Source organism: Pezoporus flaviventris, unplaced genomic scaffold (genome assembly GCF_033815535.1).
Source record: "Pezoporus flaviventris isolate CSIRO_AGI_PZ_B2104156 unplaced genomic scaffold, CSIRO_AGI_Pfla_v1 ptg000036l, whole genome shotgun sequence".
Lineage (NCBI taxonomy): Eukaryota > Metazoa > Chordata > Aves > Psittaciformes > Psittacidae > Pezoporus > Pezoporus flaviventris.
In genome coordinates, this window is record NW_026892584.1 from 45,312,772 (window position 1) to 45,331,147 (window position 18,376).

An 18,376-nucleotide genomic window follows, 5' to 3' on the forward strand; every position below is an offset into this window, starting at 1 on the left:
GCCCTGCATGCCCACCACATGGGACACAGGGTACCTCCACAGCTAAGGTGTGTGATGGCCCTTGTGTGCAAGTCATCATCAACCCTTATGGATGCAACACTGGAGCCCTCCGAAGGACTTGCTTTTCTTGCCTTACCTCCGATTCACAAGTGAAACACAGGACCAGAGTCAATGCAAGAAAAAAAATGCATGGGACCAGACTGAGCCCCCAGATTCCTCACCCACTACTTAAGCACTCCAAGTTGGGCAGGCTGGAGAGGAAACATCTTTGAGCCTTTGTTATTTTGATCTGCAAGTGTGATCTGCACTTCTGTATAGTGACTGTAGAGGAAGGACAAATTTTAGACAAAAATTCAGCATTTCCTGACTTTTGAGAGTTTGATTTTATAACATTAGTGCTAACCCTCAAATGAAAAGGTTTATAGTTTTAAGACAATGTCCTAAGCTTTCTAAACAAAATAAACTATCATTGGAAGTAAGCTCATTCACTGAGCTTAATTCCCCCTCCATGGTTGTGGTTTACAAGCGTGACTATGGTCCCAGGCACGCAGCTTCAGGGAGAGAGGACAGCCCTAACAGGGGAGCCTTTGCAGAAAAGGACTATGCTCTGCTGTACTAGCTACAGGCAGACACACTTGCTCAACAAGTTTGACAGCTAGACGGCAGAAAAGAGCTGAGATTCTGGGACTAAAAACTTGGTTCCAGGTTCTAGCAAGAAACAGGCTTTGCTGGTCACAGCATTCTGCTGCAACCTTTCCTTGTCCCCTGCTGCTAGAGGAGCTTCATTTGTCCAGCCTTGCCCTTCCACCAGCTTTTGAGCTTCTTTTAGCTTCTTCCTCACAATACCTGCCCATACTGACCCATCACCACTCCCCAGACCAGTCTCCTACTTTCTTCTGTAGCTCCTTATATTTCTTCTATATCCTTCTTCCAGACCCTTATGGCTCTACTTCTTCTCCAAGTATGTTTTCCCAGTGTTTCCACCATTCACTGTCTTCGTCCCATGACAAGGACAGGGCATAGAGAGTGGGACACCCACTCAGACAGACCTCCTGCCTTCCTCCCTCCTCTGCATCACCACCGGGGGTTCCCCTCCTGCCTGGCTGCAGCACCCCAAGCCAGCACTGAGCTCACCCAGAGGACGGATCTGCCCCAAAACCAGCCCACACCCCTGCTCCAGATTTGCTCAGTTCCCCAGTCCAGACAGTGCAGAACTGGCCCCACACAAGGCCAGCCTAAAGAACATCCTTTTAAGATACACAGATTTACCCTCCAATTACATAATAGCCTCAATTCCTGTATCTGCAACTACCAGCAGTGTCAGCACTGCCAGGTTCAACAGCCAGCAAGGTGGGAGCCTACTCTGTGCAGGTGATGTTCATAGCCCAGCCCTCAAAGCTACACAGATCTCATGTGGTTTATCCCAGAAGATAACAAATAGGTAGATTTTCCCAAACACAGCAGAAGGCAGACAGGGACAGTGAGAGGTCTCATCCCTCCCACCCTCTCCTCCACCAAGGTGGAGGTTGCCCTGACAAAACAACATCAGGATCTCTTCACTCAAAGTTCTATTTTGATTCAGCATCTCATTCTGGAAAGCAACTGAGCAGTTTCTGGAAGCACTCCAGAAAACAAAAACCAGCTGGCACTGAAGAGCAGGAAATGCCGGGCACACTCAGGAACAACCAAAATCAGGGGCATATAAATTGCGAGCATGAGCATTTGCCTCTCAAAGAACCACTAGAAGACAAGCTGTGCTTCGTACAGCTTCATGCCAGCTTGCCTAATGCTGAGAACTCCATTCGGCTTGGCTGTTAGTGTTAGTGCCCTGCTCCAGTGAGGTGTGGGAGCCGGCTGCAAAGCAGGCTGATGCTGCTGGTCCCCCTTGTGTCTGCAGGGCCAGAAGGAACCTTGCCCCTCGCCCTGCAAGCACTAACAATGCATAACTACCCTCCAGGTAAATTGAGGTAATTAACAGGATCCTGTTACCTCACACATCCTCTCATACCAACATGCCCAGCAGATCTACTCACACACCAAGTCCAGCACTGCCCCATGCAGCAGCCATGTGACAGGGATGACTGACAGACTGAGCTGCCAGATACCCAGACACAACGAAAACCCTTGTCTGTCATGGTACCACCTAAACAGGAGTCTATTCCAGCAGCCAGAGCTGACAGACCTGGAGTTTCTGCTATAGATGTACAGGGTGACCCTAGGCAAACTTTTGGACAGCCATTCATTTATTTCATCAGTCAGGTACCTTGCAAATTAAGGTCTAGGGAAATTTAGGTGCAGCCATGAGCTGTGCTGGTACATGGGGCACCCCTCCTTCATCTCAGTTCAGGGCATCATCCAAGTGCCCTTGACCACAATGCGTGCAGAGGGAGTTGGCCATGAAACAGCATCCCCCAGGGACAGGGCTGCTGTCATCATCCCTGGCCACAGGATCACTGTCTCAATTTTCAGCGGCTTTCAGCATTGAAAACTGGAGCAGCATTCTGCTCCCTCCAGCACACATTTGCCGTCCTGCTTCACTGCAGCACAAGCACGGCACTGTTGTCCAAGGCTAAGTAGATAGGTTTAAGCTCCTCTGGGAACCACCATCACTTCTTCCAGGAATCACATTAAAACAAAGCAAAAATCTCTGTTCCTCATTACAGCCAGGAACACTGAAATCCTAGAGCAGATTGCAAGCTTGCATATTTATATCTAAGTTTCAGAGGCCAGACAAAGCACAGCCCATTGGGGAAGCAGAGTTAACCCTGATATTGCTGTCTGTTGCATTTTTACAGCGTCTGGATACCTAAGCAGTTAGCAGATCTTGGCAAGCCATGAATTACTGCCAAAAGCCTCTCAGCCTGAGACATAATGCAAGAGCTGTGGAGCTCAAACAAACCATTTTCCAAGAAAAAAACGTGGTCTTGTGGATATGCAGTAGGCTGAGGTACTGTTCACCTCCTGGTCCTGCATTAGAGTCCCTCCAGAACACAGAGCAAACCATTTTCCACAGCCTAGATCTTTCAGCAATCAGGAATAAATAATTTTGTTTCTTTCTTTGTTTTCCCCACTGAAATCTTTTTTTTTTTCCCCTGTAAAAATCCAGAGTTTATCAAACTTGGTTTTTCTTTATTTCTTTTTTTTTTTTAATAGAGGAGAGGCAAATGTGAGATATAAGACTGCAAGGGCACAAAAACATTTGGGTTCTCTCTGCAATACTTTAATGTGAAATGCACCACGTAACTTTAGAAGGCTTCGCTTTTTTAAAAGGTAAAAATCACTATCCTCCCATCATAAAAAACAATTATTATTTATTATATTCATTACCCCCAAGTTCATTCACTTTGTCTATCTTCCAAGACTGCACTGTCTCTCATTGCAGTGACCCCTTCTCATGCCATTGTCAGCCTGAACATGGCAAGCAAAAGGCGATTGACACCTGGGAAGATGCTGTCAGCCCCTTCTCCTAATGGCAACTCATAGCTCAAAGGACATTTCTCAGAATGCCCAAAGGCTCCTCCCTGTGAAAAGGATCTCCAAGAGGTTCTTCATGGTCTTCCAGATTTTGAAATTCTCTCCTGAGATCGTCAGTGTTGCGGAGAAGCTTTCCTATCCTTGTGCTTAGCTCACACAGGCTTCATGACAAGGATACAGCTGCTCTTGCCCTACTGACTTGACCTCTGTTGGGGTACAGGTCTGCAGGGTCTGACCTCCAGGAGAGCAATACCTGCTCAGGGCTTCAAGGTCAGCTTCTGGAACTGCTTTTTAGTTTTTAACTCAATTGGCATCTTCCAGTGAAGGTAGTGATCCACTGAAGTTCACCTGCCTCCCACCCAGAGATGCACAGCATCTGTGGACAGCACTCCTGGTCTTCACAAGGGCTCAGTCTTCTCCAGGCTGTACTTTCTCCACAGGACTCAACATTGTTCTGACCTATTTCCATCTGGAAATGCAGGGTTGAACCAACACGGAGTGCATATGGAAATCCCTTGCCTGCAGCATGCACGTGTGACATGCACATGTGTAAAGCACTGGAAAAAGTGTAGGCATTGGAAAAAAATACAGGGCTATAGGAAAAAAAAACCCTCCATGTCTCTTGCTTCTCTCTGTCACGTTAGACTTTGGGCTAGACACTGAAGACCACAATGTTCTCAGACTGTGAGCCAAAGATAGAAACCCTTCTTTATGCTAGCCTGCACTGATATTGCCTATTTAGATCTGGAGGTTCTCTGGATGGTGTCTACCACATGCCTTAGAACTTTGCTTGGGCTAGTGACCCAAAACAGAAGAGTGGCCAAACTAGGCAGGGGATGAGACCAGGGCATTTTTTGTTCCTTGCTCCTAGTTTCCAATAGTTATCTCCTTAACTATAAAAACTAGGCTGCAAACAGTCATGATTGCAGTTTACGGAGGACCAGTAAACATCTTTTTTCTCCCTCTTGTGAAAGAGCCTAATAATGTATCTGTAAATATAAGTTTTGCAGGGCTGAGGAGCTACATTACAGTACAGAGCAAGGACCTACTCAGCACAACATCTATACACCATTTGAGACTTTCAAGCTGAAAATCTTTACTGATGCCTGCCTGAGTTGCTATTTCTTTAGATATACACCATTTAATGTTAGAAAAAATGTATTCAAAGAAAAACAGTAGCAAAAGACTGAGCCTTCGTGCTTAAGAGCAAATCATCCCGAACACACGATGTGACAGTTGGAAAACAAAGAAGCATCTCCTGCTCTAGAGGCAGGTGCAGGCTTCCTTGCTGCTGCAAAGCCTACCAACATTAAATATTTAGTAATGGGTACTATATCTGCTCTACCCAGTCACTTAGCTTTTCAATATTCTCACTGTTCTATTTCTTGCCCAGAACTCAAATTTGTCTTTGTCTTTCATGACACTGAAAGAAAAGAAAAAAAACACTACTTACCTCACAATGATGAAATTAAAATTGAACTTCAAGCCAGAATTATCACTTTGAATGGCAATGTAAAAGAAAAATAAAGAAAAAAGGCTAATTGCAAGAATTTGAAGCACTAAAATAGAAGCACTTTAATTTCTACAAGGCTTGCTTCATTCATTGATTCAGTCAAACAATTATTTTTTTATTTATTTCATTAGCTTTGCTCAAAATTAAAGAACAAATAGCAACAGAGGTGGCAAACCAAGGGCACAGCAACACACCTTTCAGGCAAAGCTGGAAGGGGCTCAGCTTGCTCTGGAACTCCAGTGTTGCAAGGGAGAGAGGTTTGTGCCATCTTTCAGACACATACGTTGGGCCTCTTGGTGTCAAGTCTCACCTCGCCTCAGTGAAACACCCTGACCCATGCATGATTGCCTTCTCTTCGGTGCCTCTACTAACTTCTCACAGGTGTCCAGAAGCACCAACAACAGGAGTAGCTCACCCACACTCATTGCAAGGCTCTTGATTCCAAATCACACAGTCATGCTCAGAGGTAATCTCCTCCCAAGGTAAAGGGATTTTCATTTTACTTTTGCACTGGTCACTTTACACAGGAAACACCAGCTGAATGAGGGGAGTTAATATAATCAGATACAGCTAAGTACAGCAACAAACACATTCAGCAAATAAAGACAGGCAAGGATAATTTCACTAGATGTCCCTCACTTCCTATTGCTCCATTCCTTTCTCTTCCTGAAAAGTTACATGTATTTTTAACATGTGAAACAGGCGTATTTCCTTGCCTCAAACAGCAGGTTAACACTGATGGACAGAAGAGCCACATGGGAACCTTCAAAAGACAACCTCCTTCCAGCTGTACATTTTCTATATCGCACTCATCTTGACAGTACAGGAATGCTTCTGTCGGACACACTGTGCCACTCAGAGGAGTGCCACCCTTCTCCCTCATCACTGCCATAGGTAAGTGCAACCAAATCAAACTTTTGGTCAGAAGAACCTTTAATCAAAAGAAACCCAAACAAACAAAACAACAAAAAATCCCACTCGTCCTGAAGCTAAATAACGGACAAGCTGCCAAAACCACTAGGACTGCCTACTTTGGGTAAGCGTTCTAAGACAACAAAATAATACAATCTCAGGTGGACATAACATCTCAGTCTTGCGTTGGCTTTTTTTCCCAGCACATGACCATTGCTTGATCCTTTTCAGAGCAAGAAACACACTAGAGTCACACAACCATTCATACCAAAAATCCTAAACATCATATTGATTGAAATTCCGTGTGGGTCTATATGCTACACTGATAGAGTCTAATGCAAACTAATCATTAGGTTCTCTGTGTACTCATAGACACACACAGCCTTTATGTGTCCTCTGCATGTTAGCCATAAGCAGAGAGGATGTGGTAGCAGCTACCCTCCAGATTAGGGCACGCAAGTGGGAAGCCAGTTTTCGTGCTTTCAAGTTGCAAGTTATTCTCAGACTTTTTCCAAAAAACCTCAGATTTCAAATACAATTCTGAGGCTCCATATTTCCAGCAAAAAAAAGGGAGAAAAATCTAATAAAACAAGATGTTGTGAAAGAGACCTCACCTTTTTTTCAGAAGGAAACCCCTCCCTGATGGATGCCTTCACTAACAGCTGGGAGAAGTCAGTATCTGCTATCAGGCTTGAACTGGATTATGTCTATTCTTGGAAATTCTAACTGTAAGCACACATGGGACTAACTAGTAAAAAGAAAAAAAAACACAAAAAACAACAAACCAAAAAAACCCAGGAGCTGTCTTTCATCTTCCTGTTCTGTAAGTCCACACATCCTCAATAAAGGCAGAGGAAAGAGAAGTAGACTTTTTCCAATATTTCTCATTTTCCTCAGAAAGCAGTAGCTGTACAAACACTTCAGTTCTCCATCTCTCATCTTTCAGACCTTGTTAGCAACATGTCTAAACAGCATGTGGCCTGTCCAGCTTTACAGGGTAAGTGAACTTCACTGGAAAAGGTAATTCTGGTCCTCTCCTTCCTGCTGCAGTGCCAGGGTGTGATACTCATCGTCTTTCCCATTGCTCCAAGACTATATTTCGCTAGTAGTCAAAATCAGGCATTCTGTTCATGTCTCCTTCCTAACAGACCTTCTGCAAGTGGGATTACGCCTTCCCCATAGTCCCTCAGAGTAAGAGCAGCCTCAGCTGCACACAGAAGGATGTCTTTAAACCTGCCACCATTTGCACGCCATGGGGCTTGGGATGCCGCTGTGGAGAACACCATCTCCCTGTAAATCCTTGCTGTGCTCTCAGGTGAAGCTCTGCTGATCACTCCTGTAGTCAGCTCAAATGCTTTAAAAGGCCACAGCCATTGTGCCAGGAGCAGGGTACTCCTGCCATGTGAACCACCCAAAGAAAACCAAGTTTCATCAGCTCCTCTGCTGCAGCAGCTCTCCACCAAGCAGCTACCCCAGCACACCAAGGAGACAAGAGTGAGACAGCTCCCCAACAGCACCCAAGTACAGTACAAGCTAGCATTCAAACCTGCATTTGAAAAAACAAATGCAGAGGCATTGACAGGCCTGGGCACCTAGCCCAGGGTATGAGCTAGGGGAACTGCTAGGCAGTGGAACAGAGTTCCCTCACAACCCTTGAAGTTCCCTCCAGTTCACACCCTCCTTGTGTCCAAGACACAGTGTGGCAGGGTGGGCTCCTCATGCTGCAGCCCCCAGCACAGCCTTCATGCTGAGCAATCAGTTTATGGGCAGAACAAGAAAAAACATTAAAAACTCAGCTCCCCCAGGATGCAGGTGACAACAGAGCAGATCCTGCCTCAGTTCTTGGTGTCTGTACAGAGAACAGCTCCCATTGAATGCAGTTTGAGACTGCTGCTAAAACAAGTAAGAACCATGGTGTAGGTCTGAAGAAAATTGTTCTTTTGTATGCCCCATCCCAAATTTCCTGGGTTCTTCCAGCACAGGTCACATCCATACTCATAGCTGGTACCACAATAAACAACATGGAAATTGAAAACATAACACTATAAAATACAGTTACAGGGAAAAAAAATCTGCCTGGATACTTTTCCAGAGCAGCTGCCACACTAAAGACCTCCTAAGTTTCCTGTGCAAAGCGAATTTGGGAAACAGAAATACACATGAAATAGATGAGAATCATTATGGGATAAAAATCATCCAGATGTTTTGAATGTGTTCTATTTTAAACATGCCCTACATGCTCTGTAGCTTGCCCTTCAAGGGGCACCCAGGCGAAAAGTACAGGTGACAAAAACAATCTCAAGTTGTCCTTCAAACGGATAAATAAACCAGATCAAGCATGAATCAGCTCCCTGGGTCTGAGATAAGGGCAACAGCAGAGCAGTGGGCACACACAGTGAGCCCTTAAGAAGAGCCCTTTCCAGATTTTCCCTAATGCTCAGAAAGTCTTCGGCATGCAACAACATATGGCCTGCATGAAGAATGCCATTCACTTCTGTACTGCTTGGTGACTGATGGCAAGACTAAACACCAGGATTCAACTTTTAATGGAAACAAGCCAAAATAATTCCCTTACCTTCTGTGAAGCTGCCTGTAAGAGTTATGACAACAAACACTTTGCCTTCAGGCTCCAAATCCACCTGAAAAAGTAAAGGAATCATTAGAAGATTGTTTTTCAAGGCAAAGACTGTTCTTGGGATTTTGCATGATAAATCTGGCCAACAGTTGATTAAAAAAAAATAATCAAGCATCCATAGCTCTAATTGTTCAACATTCAGGGCTCCATAAAACATAACATAACCTGATTCCTTCTTCTTCCTAAAAGTGCTGAACAAGCTCAACTTTGTTAGAGAAAATGGAGATTAAAGAAGAAACAAACAAACCAAAGGTTAATAGTGTTCCAATCTGCCAAATAAATGAAATGGGAGTAACACTAAACATACGCAATTCTCTGAAAAAGATCCATGCATACCTGTTTGGTGAATTATATGGATATTTCCTTCCTACTATATCTTATCACATTGAAATTGTTTCAGTCTCTCAAAATACCACCAGTACTGGGGTAAACACCACTTTCTTACATAAATCACCTTTTGGCCTTAAACCATAGAAAACAGGAAACTGTTCATGATGTTACCTAAGGACTTGGTGTCATTTAGTCTATAGTAGACAGAGATGTAGAACATAACTTTAGGGATCAGAGACTCAATCCTGGTGTCAGCCAACCTGTATTTGAAAGAAGGTATGTATTTTTTGGTGAGTAGATGTTTTAATTTTTAGTTACATTTTTACACAATTAAGGTCTTTGGCTGGTTGGGTTTTTTGTATTGTTTTTGGTTTTTAGTTGTTGTTGTTTGTTTGTTTGTGGCTTTTTTCCTCTGTTCACCAACTAGTTTTTAGCAAAAATCACAGCTAAGGATTTTTGATGTTTGATGTAGGCTGTCACATGAAAAATTCACTCAAACCCCCCTCAAAAACAACAACAAAGCCAAACACACACACACACAAAAACCCACAAAAAAAAAACCACAACACAAAAACCCACACAAGGCACCTCCAATGCACCCCCAAACTGCAAGCTTAAAATGAACAAAGAAAAGCTTCACACCTTGTGGGTACTGACAATCTGTGCAGAACAAACATCCTGAAAATAGAGCTCTCTGGAAGAGCAACTGAGCATGACCATCCAAACCCCCTCTGCTCTTGTACAGCCACATTCCCTTAGTCTGGCAGAAACAGAAGCAAGTCTCCTATGTCAGCAGTACAGAGTTTCATCATAGCGGTGCCCAGAATTTAATACACCTTGCTGTATTTATGTATTTATGACTTGCTGTAGTCTTAAATCATAATAACTAAAATTAAAAATAAATAAATAGAAAACTATTTCCTGCCCTGCAAGGAAGTAAGATGAGCCCAGGCTCCTTCTTTTTTCTTTGGTATCATATATATAGTGCGTATATATGTATACGTGTGTGTGTGTGTGTGTGTGTTTGGCATACACACAACGTATCCTGCCAACACTTTGATTCCTCTCCAGTGTTAATACATATCACACCATTCAAATAAACTTATAAGCATAAGCTCCCACAGCAATGGTATATGGTCCACCACTAATCCAAACAATATTTGTGCATGGACTGTAAAACCCTTCCGTGTACCAACCAGTCCTTTTGAGGGAATAACATTAAGATACTGTCAAAAGAGATAGCTGAACTCTATACATCTAAGGGAGGAGCCAGACAGCTATGCTACAAATGGACACATTGTGCCTGCATAGCTGTAATTGGCAGAAGAAGGCGTCCAAGCTGAACTGCCTCCTCTGTGTTAAGGTATAGCAGCCCTTCCTGCTGGCACCTTCACTCCTGGGGATGCTAACTGCAGCTTCACTAACATGAGCTGAGAGAAAACAATATTCTGAGGTAAGCGACAGACAGCACACACCATCCCTGTTCATTTCCCTAGCCTACAGTGTGGTGCAGAAGTACAGAAATTGCTTTTTAAACCATTGAGAACTTGCTAGGATGAACAGAGCAAACAATTTCAGGGAAAGGATGAGAGAACATCCTGTTCACACCACTCCAGCTACAATCCAGAAGTGACACACCTCTATCAAAGAAATACAAAACAGGGAAGCTAGAACTGTTTGTGAATATCCTATCAAGATGCTGATTTTATGGACACTGTATTCTCCTCTTTAAAAAAAAAAAAAAAAATTAAAAAAAATCAATCTCACAGGGAAAATTTAAATTAAATATGTAGCTCTGACTCAGTATTAATTTTTGTGTTTGCTTGGGCTGCTTACTTACATGCGCTTTAGGAAGCTGTGTTTAATGGAGACAGCATTCTGTCTCCATTCCCCCCCAAAAAACCCACTTCAACTCCAATGATCTCATGCATCATTTTTGCCTAAATTTCAAGTCTCTGGAGAGACGCAGCTTTTTAAAGAAATGATTCTTTCAAAAATATTTAATATGTATAATATATACAGTCACCCACACTGATTTATGGGACATCAAGAATTCAGATTTTATGAGAAAATCCTTACTTACTTAGTTTTCCAAAATAATTCAGTGCTTATCATTTTTCTGCCAGTCTCCATGTATATACATTAGACTTCTACTTTTGCATTCACAAAGAGGATCTTTCCTCCCTTCTTCTGACATACATGGTCTGTGGTGCAAAGCAGAGCAAGTTCTGCACTCCTTGTTTAGTCTTAGAAGCAAAGGCTTGTCAAGACACAAAGAGCTGGGCTGGGACCAGGAGATGCAACAAAAGCAGCATCCACCTTTGACACTGGGCACAAGCAAAAATTGTTCCAAACTCTGTGACACACCTTGCTCTCCATCATCTCTGCAAATGGAATTCCTCTACCAAGGGTAGCATGGTCTTACAAAACAGAAAAAAAAACAATTTTGAAATTAATAGCAAGAGATTTATGACAATTATAAAACAATCTCTCTCCTCTCCGGACTCCAAGATTAAAGGCCAGTTAAATCCCCTACACCAACTAAGTAGCCCTGTATACCACAGCTCAAGAGCACTCGATAAAGAGGATCTAGCTACACTTAAGATGATCTCACAGCCCTGTCTAAGCACATGAAAATGAAAAAATACAGCTAAAATGCTCCGAAATGAGGACTGAAGCCTCAGTATGCCAAAAGCTGCTGAAACTGGCACAGCAGCTCCCCACGGGATGCAGGACAGATAGTAAAATCTATACAAGAGGTGAAATCAGACAGTCTTAAGAGTTTCTCTGCTCTTAAACTGATAGCAACAGCAACAACAACAGAGAAGATAACAATGAAATGAGCAATTAAAATTAATAGGCCACTGGTAAAAGTCTGGATTTTGGAGCTGCTGTGATCTCCTTTAAAGATAAATATGACCAGCTAAGCAGCAGCCAACACAACACCTGAGGTCAATTCCCAGATACGTGGAATGCACCTGAAACAGAAAATAATCTCTGACCTAGAAAGCTAAAAGGACAATATCTGACCACAGACCTCCTCCATGCACCTGTCCAAGATCAGACAATCGAGCAGCCCCCAGACAGCAACTCCTACCTGACCTCACATGCTTCCTCTCACCATCGCACAGAGCCCCCATACTACAGCCACACAACATGGAGAGACCTCATGCTGGCATCAACTCCTCCTGTGAGTTCCTCACATGTACTGGACCACAACCCATGATGCACGTGCAGCCTGATGGATGCTCATATGCTGAGCTGGCATGCACAACAAGTGGCTTGCTAAGCCCAGGTACCAGGGCTAACCTCAGCCATCATTGCATCACACGGTTCCTGTTCCTCTCCCTTCTTGACACCTTCATTACTGCCTTCACACTTTGTGGTGCAGCTACTGAAATAGCAAATGCTTTGAGATAGCTTTACCAACAGAGCAAACAACTGCAGACACATCTGGGCACATAAAAATATGCCATAACCATCTGAAAACAGATGTTCACAAGTAAGTATGCTACCCTACTTCCTTCTCCAAAAGGAGGAATTCCTAACATAAGCCCTCCTTCAACCTCTTCAGTCATTAAAGAACTTTATCAATAGCACCTGTTTTCACAGACTGAGAGGACATCTCACTATGCTGTTATTTAATAGGACTGTTTTCACAGACTGAGAGGACATCTCACTATGCTGTTATTTAATAGGACTCAAGTACCTCAAAAGGAAGCAGCTGTCAAAGGACTGGCCCTCCAGCCATGAAGGCATAACTCTATCTAGGGCTGGCTGGCAGCCCAAGCCCTGACAGTGTGCTGGCGGGGATCTGGCAATGTCAGTACCTCCCAGCATCAGCAAACACCCCCACGATCCAGCCTCACAACAGCATTGAGGGCGTTAACACCAGTACCACACATACACCAAGTTTTGTTACTTACTTTTCTTTCTTGTCTTCCCAGCATTGACCTTGGCTGCACAAAGATAAAAAATGTATTTTTACAGTGAAGCAGGGGCCACAGTATTATTCTTGATGGAATTACTAGTCTAAAGCAGACCATGCAATTGGTTTAAGTCAACATTGCAGCTGATGCTGATCTTCTTTCTCAAAGAAAGCACAAGAGGCTGAGAAACTCAGCAGCCTGAAGACAACACAGATGATGCTAATGAGGAGCTCCTATATCATAACATAGGAGATAAGTGATACAGGAATACAACCATCACTATGTATTTGACAACAATATTCAAAGAGTAATAACTACAGGGAAAAGTTTTCTAATGCGAAGATCTATTTGGCACAGGATAACTTTTGGAGAATCACAGAATTCAGCCTGGAAGGTTTAATATCAGAGCAGGAGTTATACTGCAATGGTAAAGTCCTGTTGTACTGGGAGAAGCAAAGGAGAAGCCTGAATATTTATGCATGCATGATATTGCGAATATCACGAGGTACACCAGTCTCCAAATAAATCAAATTAAATTGGTGGCATGCAGCAGCACACCACTGGTGCACACAGCTGTAAACAGTAATCACCCTCCCCTCTCTCCAGTGCTTTCATCCTCAGCCTGGGCCCCCAGAGAATAACTGGGAATAAAACCATCCACTTTCTGGCTGTTTTAGAGGCAACTGGCCAAGTTTTAGTTAACTGGGAAGTGTGCTTATCAATGTAGAAAAGCCTTTACTCACTGCCCGCTTCCAGTTCAAGGAAATGGAAGACAGCATGCTCCTCCATAGCATAAAGAGTGGATAAGATCAACTGTTGGAGCTCAGTTGTATCTATCTGTGAAGAGCAACACAGGATTTTGGCCCAGAGCTAAACATACACTTTAACTTCTGTTGAACTTCACAGCCGTACCCAAGAGAACACAAGCAGTGGAGGATTTTGGCAAGCGAGCTGGAAACAAGCAGGTAAGGACTCATGAGTTCAGCCATGGTTTCATTATGCTTCCATTGTGAGACGCAACATCTTGGCAGTGAGGCTGAACACAGGACCAAGGACTCCACTCCTAATTCAAACCACTCACACAGTGCCCCATGCCTGAACTTGCCGAGACTGCGCAGCTCCGTGTGACTTCAAAGGGAGCTGCAAGGGATTGGTTTCCCACAAGGAGGGGCCCCAGTCAACCGTCTCACACACCTTCTCCAGGAAGGGACTGTACCAACATCGTTCCCGACAGCTAGGCAGGCATTAATTGCTCCCCTTCTCCTCATTACAAAAAAAGAGCTAGTTCGGGAACAAACAAGGGAACAGACACAGGGAGACCAGGGCTCCTTAATCATATGCCTTCACACATATAATAACTGGTCGTGCATGATTCATCAATGGAAGAGGTTTAGAAAACAAATTCAGAAGGAGGGTAGTCTCTCAGGCAACATATCAACACCCAGCTGAAGCATCCACTGAACTTGAAGAGCAGGTATAGTCAGTCAGCCTCTGAGAGCACCTGGCAGGTTAAAAACCTGCTGCGGATGGGAAGAGGCAGATCTGAAGGGTGGCTGCCTTCTTGCAAGTCACTTGTTCACCAAAATGGAGACAAGGAGGGCCTCCAGGATAAATAGAGATCTCCAACACTGCATCTGGCATGAGCATTAATTCTTCCAAACACAAATTCAGAACAAATTTTCCACCCTTCCCTGCAATCAATAATCCAGTCTGGGAAGTCTGATCTGAAGTGCACTGAAATCAGCAGGAATCTTTTTATTGTCTTTGGATCAGATACAAAAGTCAACTGCATTTACCCAGGAGCTCTGAACATCCTTTCTCCCGTTGCTGCTCCGTCCTTCCCTTGCCACAGGCACAATTAGTAAGCATCCTAGAAGTGCAACCTTTTTTCTAAGCCATGTCAATGTTGACATGGCTTCAAAAACAGAACAAGCCAGACACTTGCAGCAAATAAAGCAAATCTAAAAGCTACCTGGGGACTTAATTAGCTTAATTAAACAAGTAGCTGTATCTTCTGACTTCCTACACAATTTTTAAATTTAATTAACAGAACTGCATATATAATCAGTCATTTGTGGAGGCAATTCCCAAGGCTCTGTTCGGTTGAAAGGGCTGAAAGTCCGGGTTAGGCTAAAGCTGATTTTTCACATGCCTCTAGTTATTTCTTTTATTTTTTCTTGTTTAAGCTCCTAACAGATCATGCTTATGGAATGTCAGATCTTCCTGTACTTTAATTAAAGATAGCACCTCCACCTGAGCATGCTTTTGTTGGACAGGTCAAAGTAGCAACTGTCTCAGCCAAATACATGGTGTCTGGCTAAATCAGTCCTTCTTGTATGTTTTGAAGCTGACAGACACCTGTCTATCAAGACAAGCACTTCTGAAAATCCTTAGGGCTCTCTCATACAAAGGCAATTTTGCATTTCCAGACCAACAGATTAAAGTACTTTTCCTACAAACACACTGCATGCAATCTCTAAAATTCAAATCTGTGTGCCTAAAAACTATAAAATGGGGTGCTGAGGCATCTTCTCATTCCTGCAAAGGCTGCAAGTGCTTTGAGCAGTAATTTCCACCGTAGGCACCAAGCACAGATGTGGAAAGTTTCTCAACAAACCATGGAAAGCTCTGGCCAGGGGAGACCTAGGAGATATCATTTGGTGAGTGGCAGCAACCCCAGCTCACTTGTCCCACCCAAGCTTTGGATCCGATGCTGCTGAACAGCAGCGTCTCCCTGCTCCCACCAAGATTTAATTTTGATGCCAGGTCTCAAAACAAAGTGAGCACAGGGTGGCACAGCCCTGCAAAGGCTGCCAGTCCCACCTCAAAGTGGTAAGTGCACACACCATGCTGAATTCGGAGTGTTGAAGCCCTCACAGCTCCCTGTTTCCAGCTTCAGCAGACGCATGATTAGACCTAGAGGTGAAACCTAGTCCCCTGGAGGTCAGCATGTCCATCCCCTGGTAGGGGACGAAGACTCAAAACTTCCACTTTCTGTAACCCATGGTTACTGTCAAAGTTTCAGGGGGGGGGAAAAAGCAAACCCACTTTCCAATAACCATTACTGCCATATGGTTGTCGCTCTGGAGGTAAACCCACAAATGGGTGGAAAGTTAGTCTCTCTCACAACTCCTATAACCTGTTATTCCAGCTATTACTCTAATATTGTCATTCTAATTTTTTGTTCTAGGACGGCTGTTTAACATACTACTTTTGTTTTCAGTCAAGCTGCATAATTATAAGCTGTGCACCAGCCATGAACAATCATGCACAACTAATGACTCTTAGCCAATCCTTGACTCTTTAATCAATTTTAGTTTCATGCAAGAGATTACACCCCTCAACAGGGGTTTTGCTTGGGTAGGAAGAGCAAGGGCTGCAATGAGATTTATCTATTCTGTGAAAATTCCTGCCAAGAAAACCTGCAATCCTATGGAAACCTGCCTGAAAGGCTACAAATAAAATACAGATAAAAAAGGAGGTTTCAAATCTTCCAAAAAATTACATTTTCAAAAGTGTGAGCCAAAGCCTGCTCCTAATGGGGTTACACCAACTTATACTGGTTATGACAGATCCCACCTCTAAAGCAGTGAATGAGGTATGAATAATAGTTGTGGGTTGCTAGTCTTTAATATATCTAAAAAATAAAGGTAGTGTTATCAATCTAAAAAAAAAAAATATACACACACAATAGTTCAGACTGGTATATTTTTGTTCTCATATATTTAAGGAAAAACAACAGCTTCCTTCTGGAGGGATTTCTGATCTCTTTCCCTCCCCCCACCCCAAGTTATGTGGCAGAAGGAGAAATCCAATCACCTGTTCATTACTGCCACAGTACTGAAATTTCTCAGACTCCAGGCATTAACCCCAACACCACTGAGCAAGACTCGTTCCTTCAGAAATTAAAGTGACACTCATAATGAAACAGGATAGCTTGAAATGATGAGGGTGGTGAACAGGCTGAGAAGTAAACATGAAAGGTGATGAGAGCCCAGCAGTGAGGGTCCAGTTTCTGAAGGTACAAAACACACTAATGTGGGGATAACCGCAGGTGCTGAAACTCCCGCCTCTGAGCTTTTCCCCTCTTGATTCAATGGGGCATGTTGTCACCCACAAGGAGGTGTGCTGTCACCCCTCCCCAGCCAGGTCCGTGGGGCAGGGGAGGAAGGTGGTCTCTCACGCTGCTGTCAGCATGGTTAGAAATGGCGTGCACAGCCCAGGCTTACCGCAGGCGGCTCTGCAATTGCTGGGGCACAGCCACGCTGCAGCACGTGGCTTCCGGTCCTACACAGCTCCTGCAGTGAGCCCCGCTGACAGACTGCTCCTGTATAGACAGACGGTGGAGCAGCACTACTGGGATGCAGGGCCCTGGGAGGCCAAGGTCTCCCCTTCTGGGCAAAGCCTTGGGGAACAGATAGGAGTAAGGCAGCAAAAGACCTGCTCTGAAATAACTTCAATCCAGGAGACACCAAATCTTCAAAAAATGTGTAGATGAGGCCCTCAGTGCCATGGTTTAGTGGTGGACTTCACACTCCTGGGGTAACGGTTGGACTTCATGATCTTAAAGGTCTTTTCCAACCTATTTGATTCTATGATTCTATGAAGCTGCAGGCGACTCTGCTCTGCTTTCCCACCTGGCTGACAAACATCATTTCACTTGCTCTAGTGACTGTATGTGGCAGCCAGGGGAGATGACAGGCAGAGAGCGAAGACTGCTCTGTGCCTTCCTGAGCAGCTCTGCAACCCAGTCAGCTGCAGAGAGCAGTGGCAGGACCCACTTCCCAGAGGGCCTCTCACACCTTCGTGCCACCTCCTTCCCTGAGCTGTGTGACCATAGCCCGTGTGAAACCAAGATCGTGTGGGCAGGATGCATTCTGCCTTTCCCACCACCTACACGACAAACAGCTCCAGTTCTGCTGAGCACAATTTATTAAGCACACATCCTGCTTTGTAACACTGTACTAAATATCACCACATCCCATCCATCACTGGATTTCTCTCCCAACTCTTGCCTTCTTCCAATAGCTTTATTTTATTTCTTTAAAATAAAATTGGAGGAAATCATAGATTAATAGATTAATTTCCTAACAGATACTGATCAATGCAGGACCACTAAATTAAAAGATGGCAAATTCAGGGCTTCATTTTCAGCTGTTTGAATACTTAATTACAGCAAATACACCCATGCACACATTCAGTAGCTGGTATCAGGCTATTGGCTATGCACATGCAATGTATGGAGATTTGCCTGCAAACACCTGCATGTGCAGTTGCAGGCAAAAGCAGCTGAAAGTGGGACAGGGTCTCTGCTCTTGGGAAAACAAAGCAAACAAAAATCTTCTATTTCCATTCAATAAGCTGTAACAACAGGACAATAAACCTCAACAATCGGTTATTACCAATAAAAAAGAAATATCTTTCAACAGTTATAGAGCCCTGGGACACCACTTTAGCTATTACACTCCAGACATACGGGTTGTAAAGGGATGATTCTGACAGTTCACGTTTTAGGTCTCTCATGGAGAACACAATGCAGGAAACACTGGTTTCTATCTCCAGGTTCTGGAGGTGACCAATAAA

General features: G+C 43.9%; 1 protein-coding gene across 1 annotated transcript in view; it reads right to left on the reverse strand.

The window, feature by feature from the left end:
• The window catches only part of PRKCH (protein kinase C eta), a 118,492-nt gene that overhangs the window by 81,446 nt on the left and 18,670 nt on the right, over positions 1-18,376 (reverse strand). Inside the window, exon 2 of the mRNA XM_061464217.1 lies at positions 8,475-8,538. Coding sequence (XP_061320201.1) covers positions 8,475-8,538 — 64 coding nt within the window. The remainder of the gene's footprint in view (positions 1-8,474; positions 8,539-18,376) is intronic.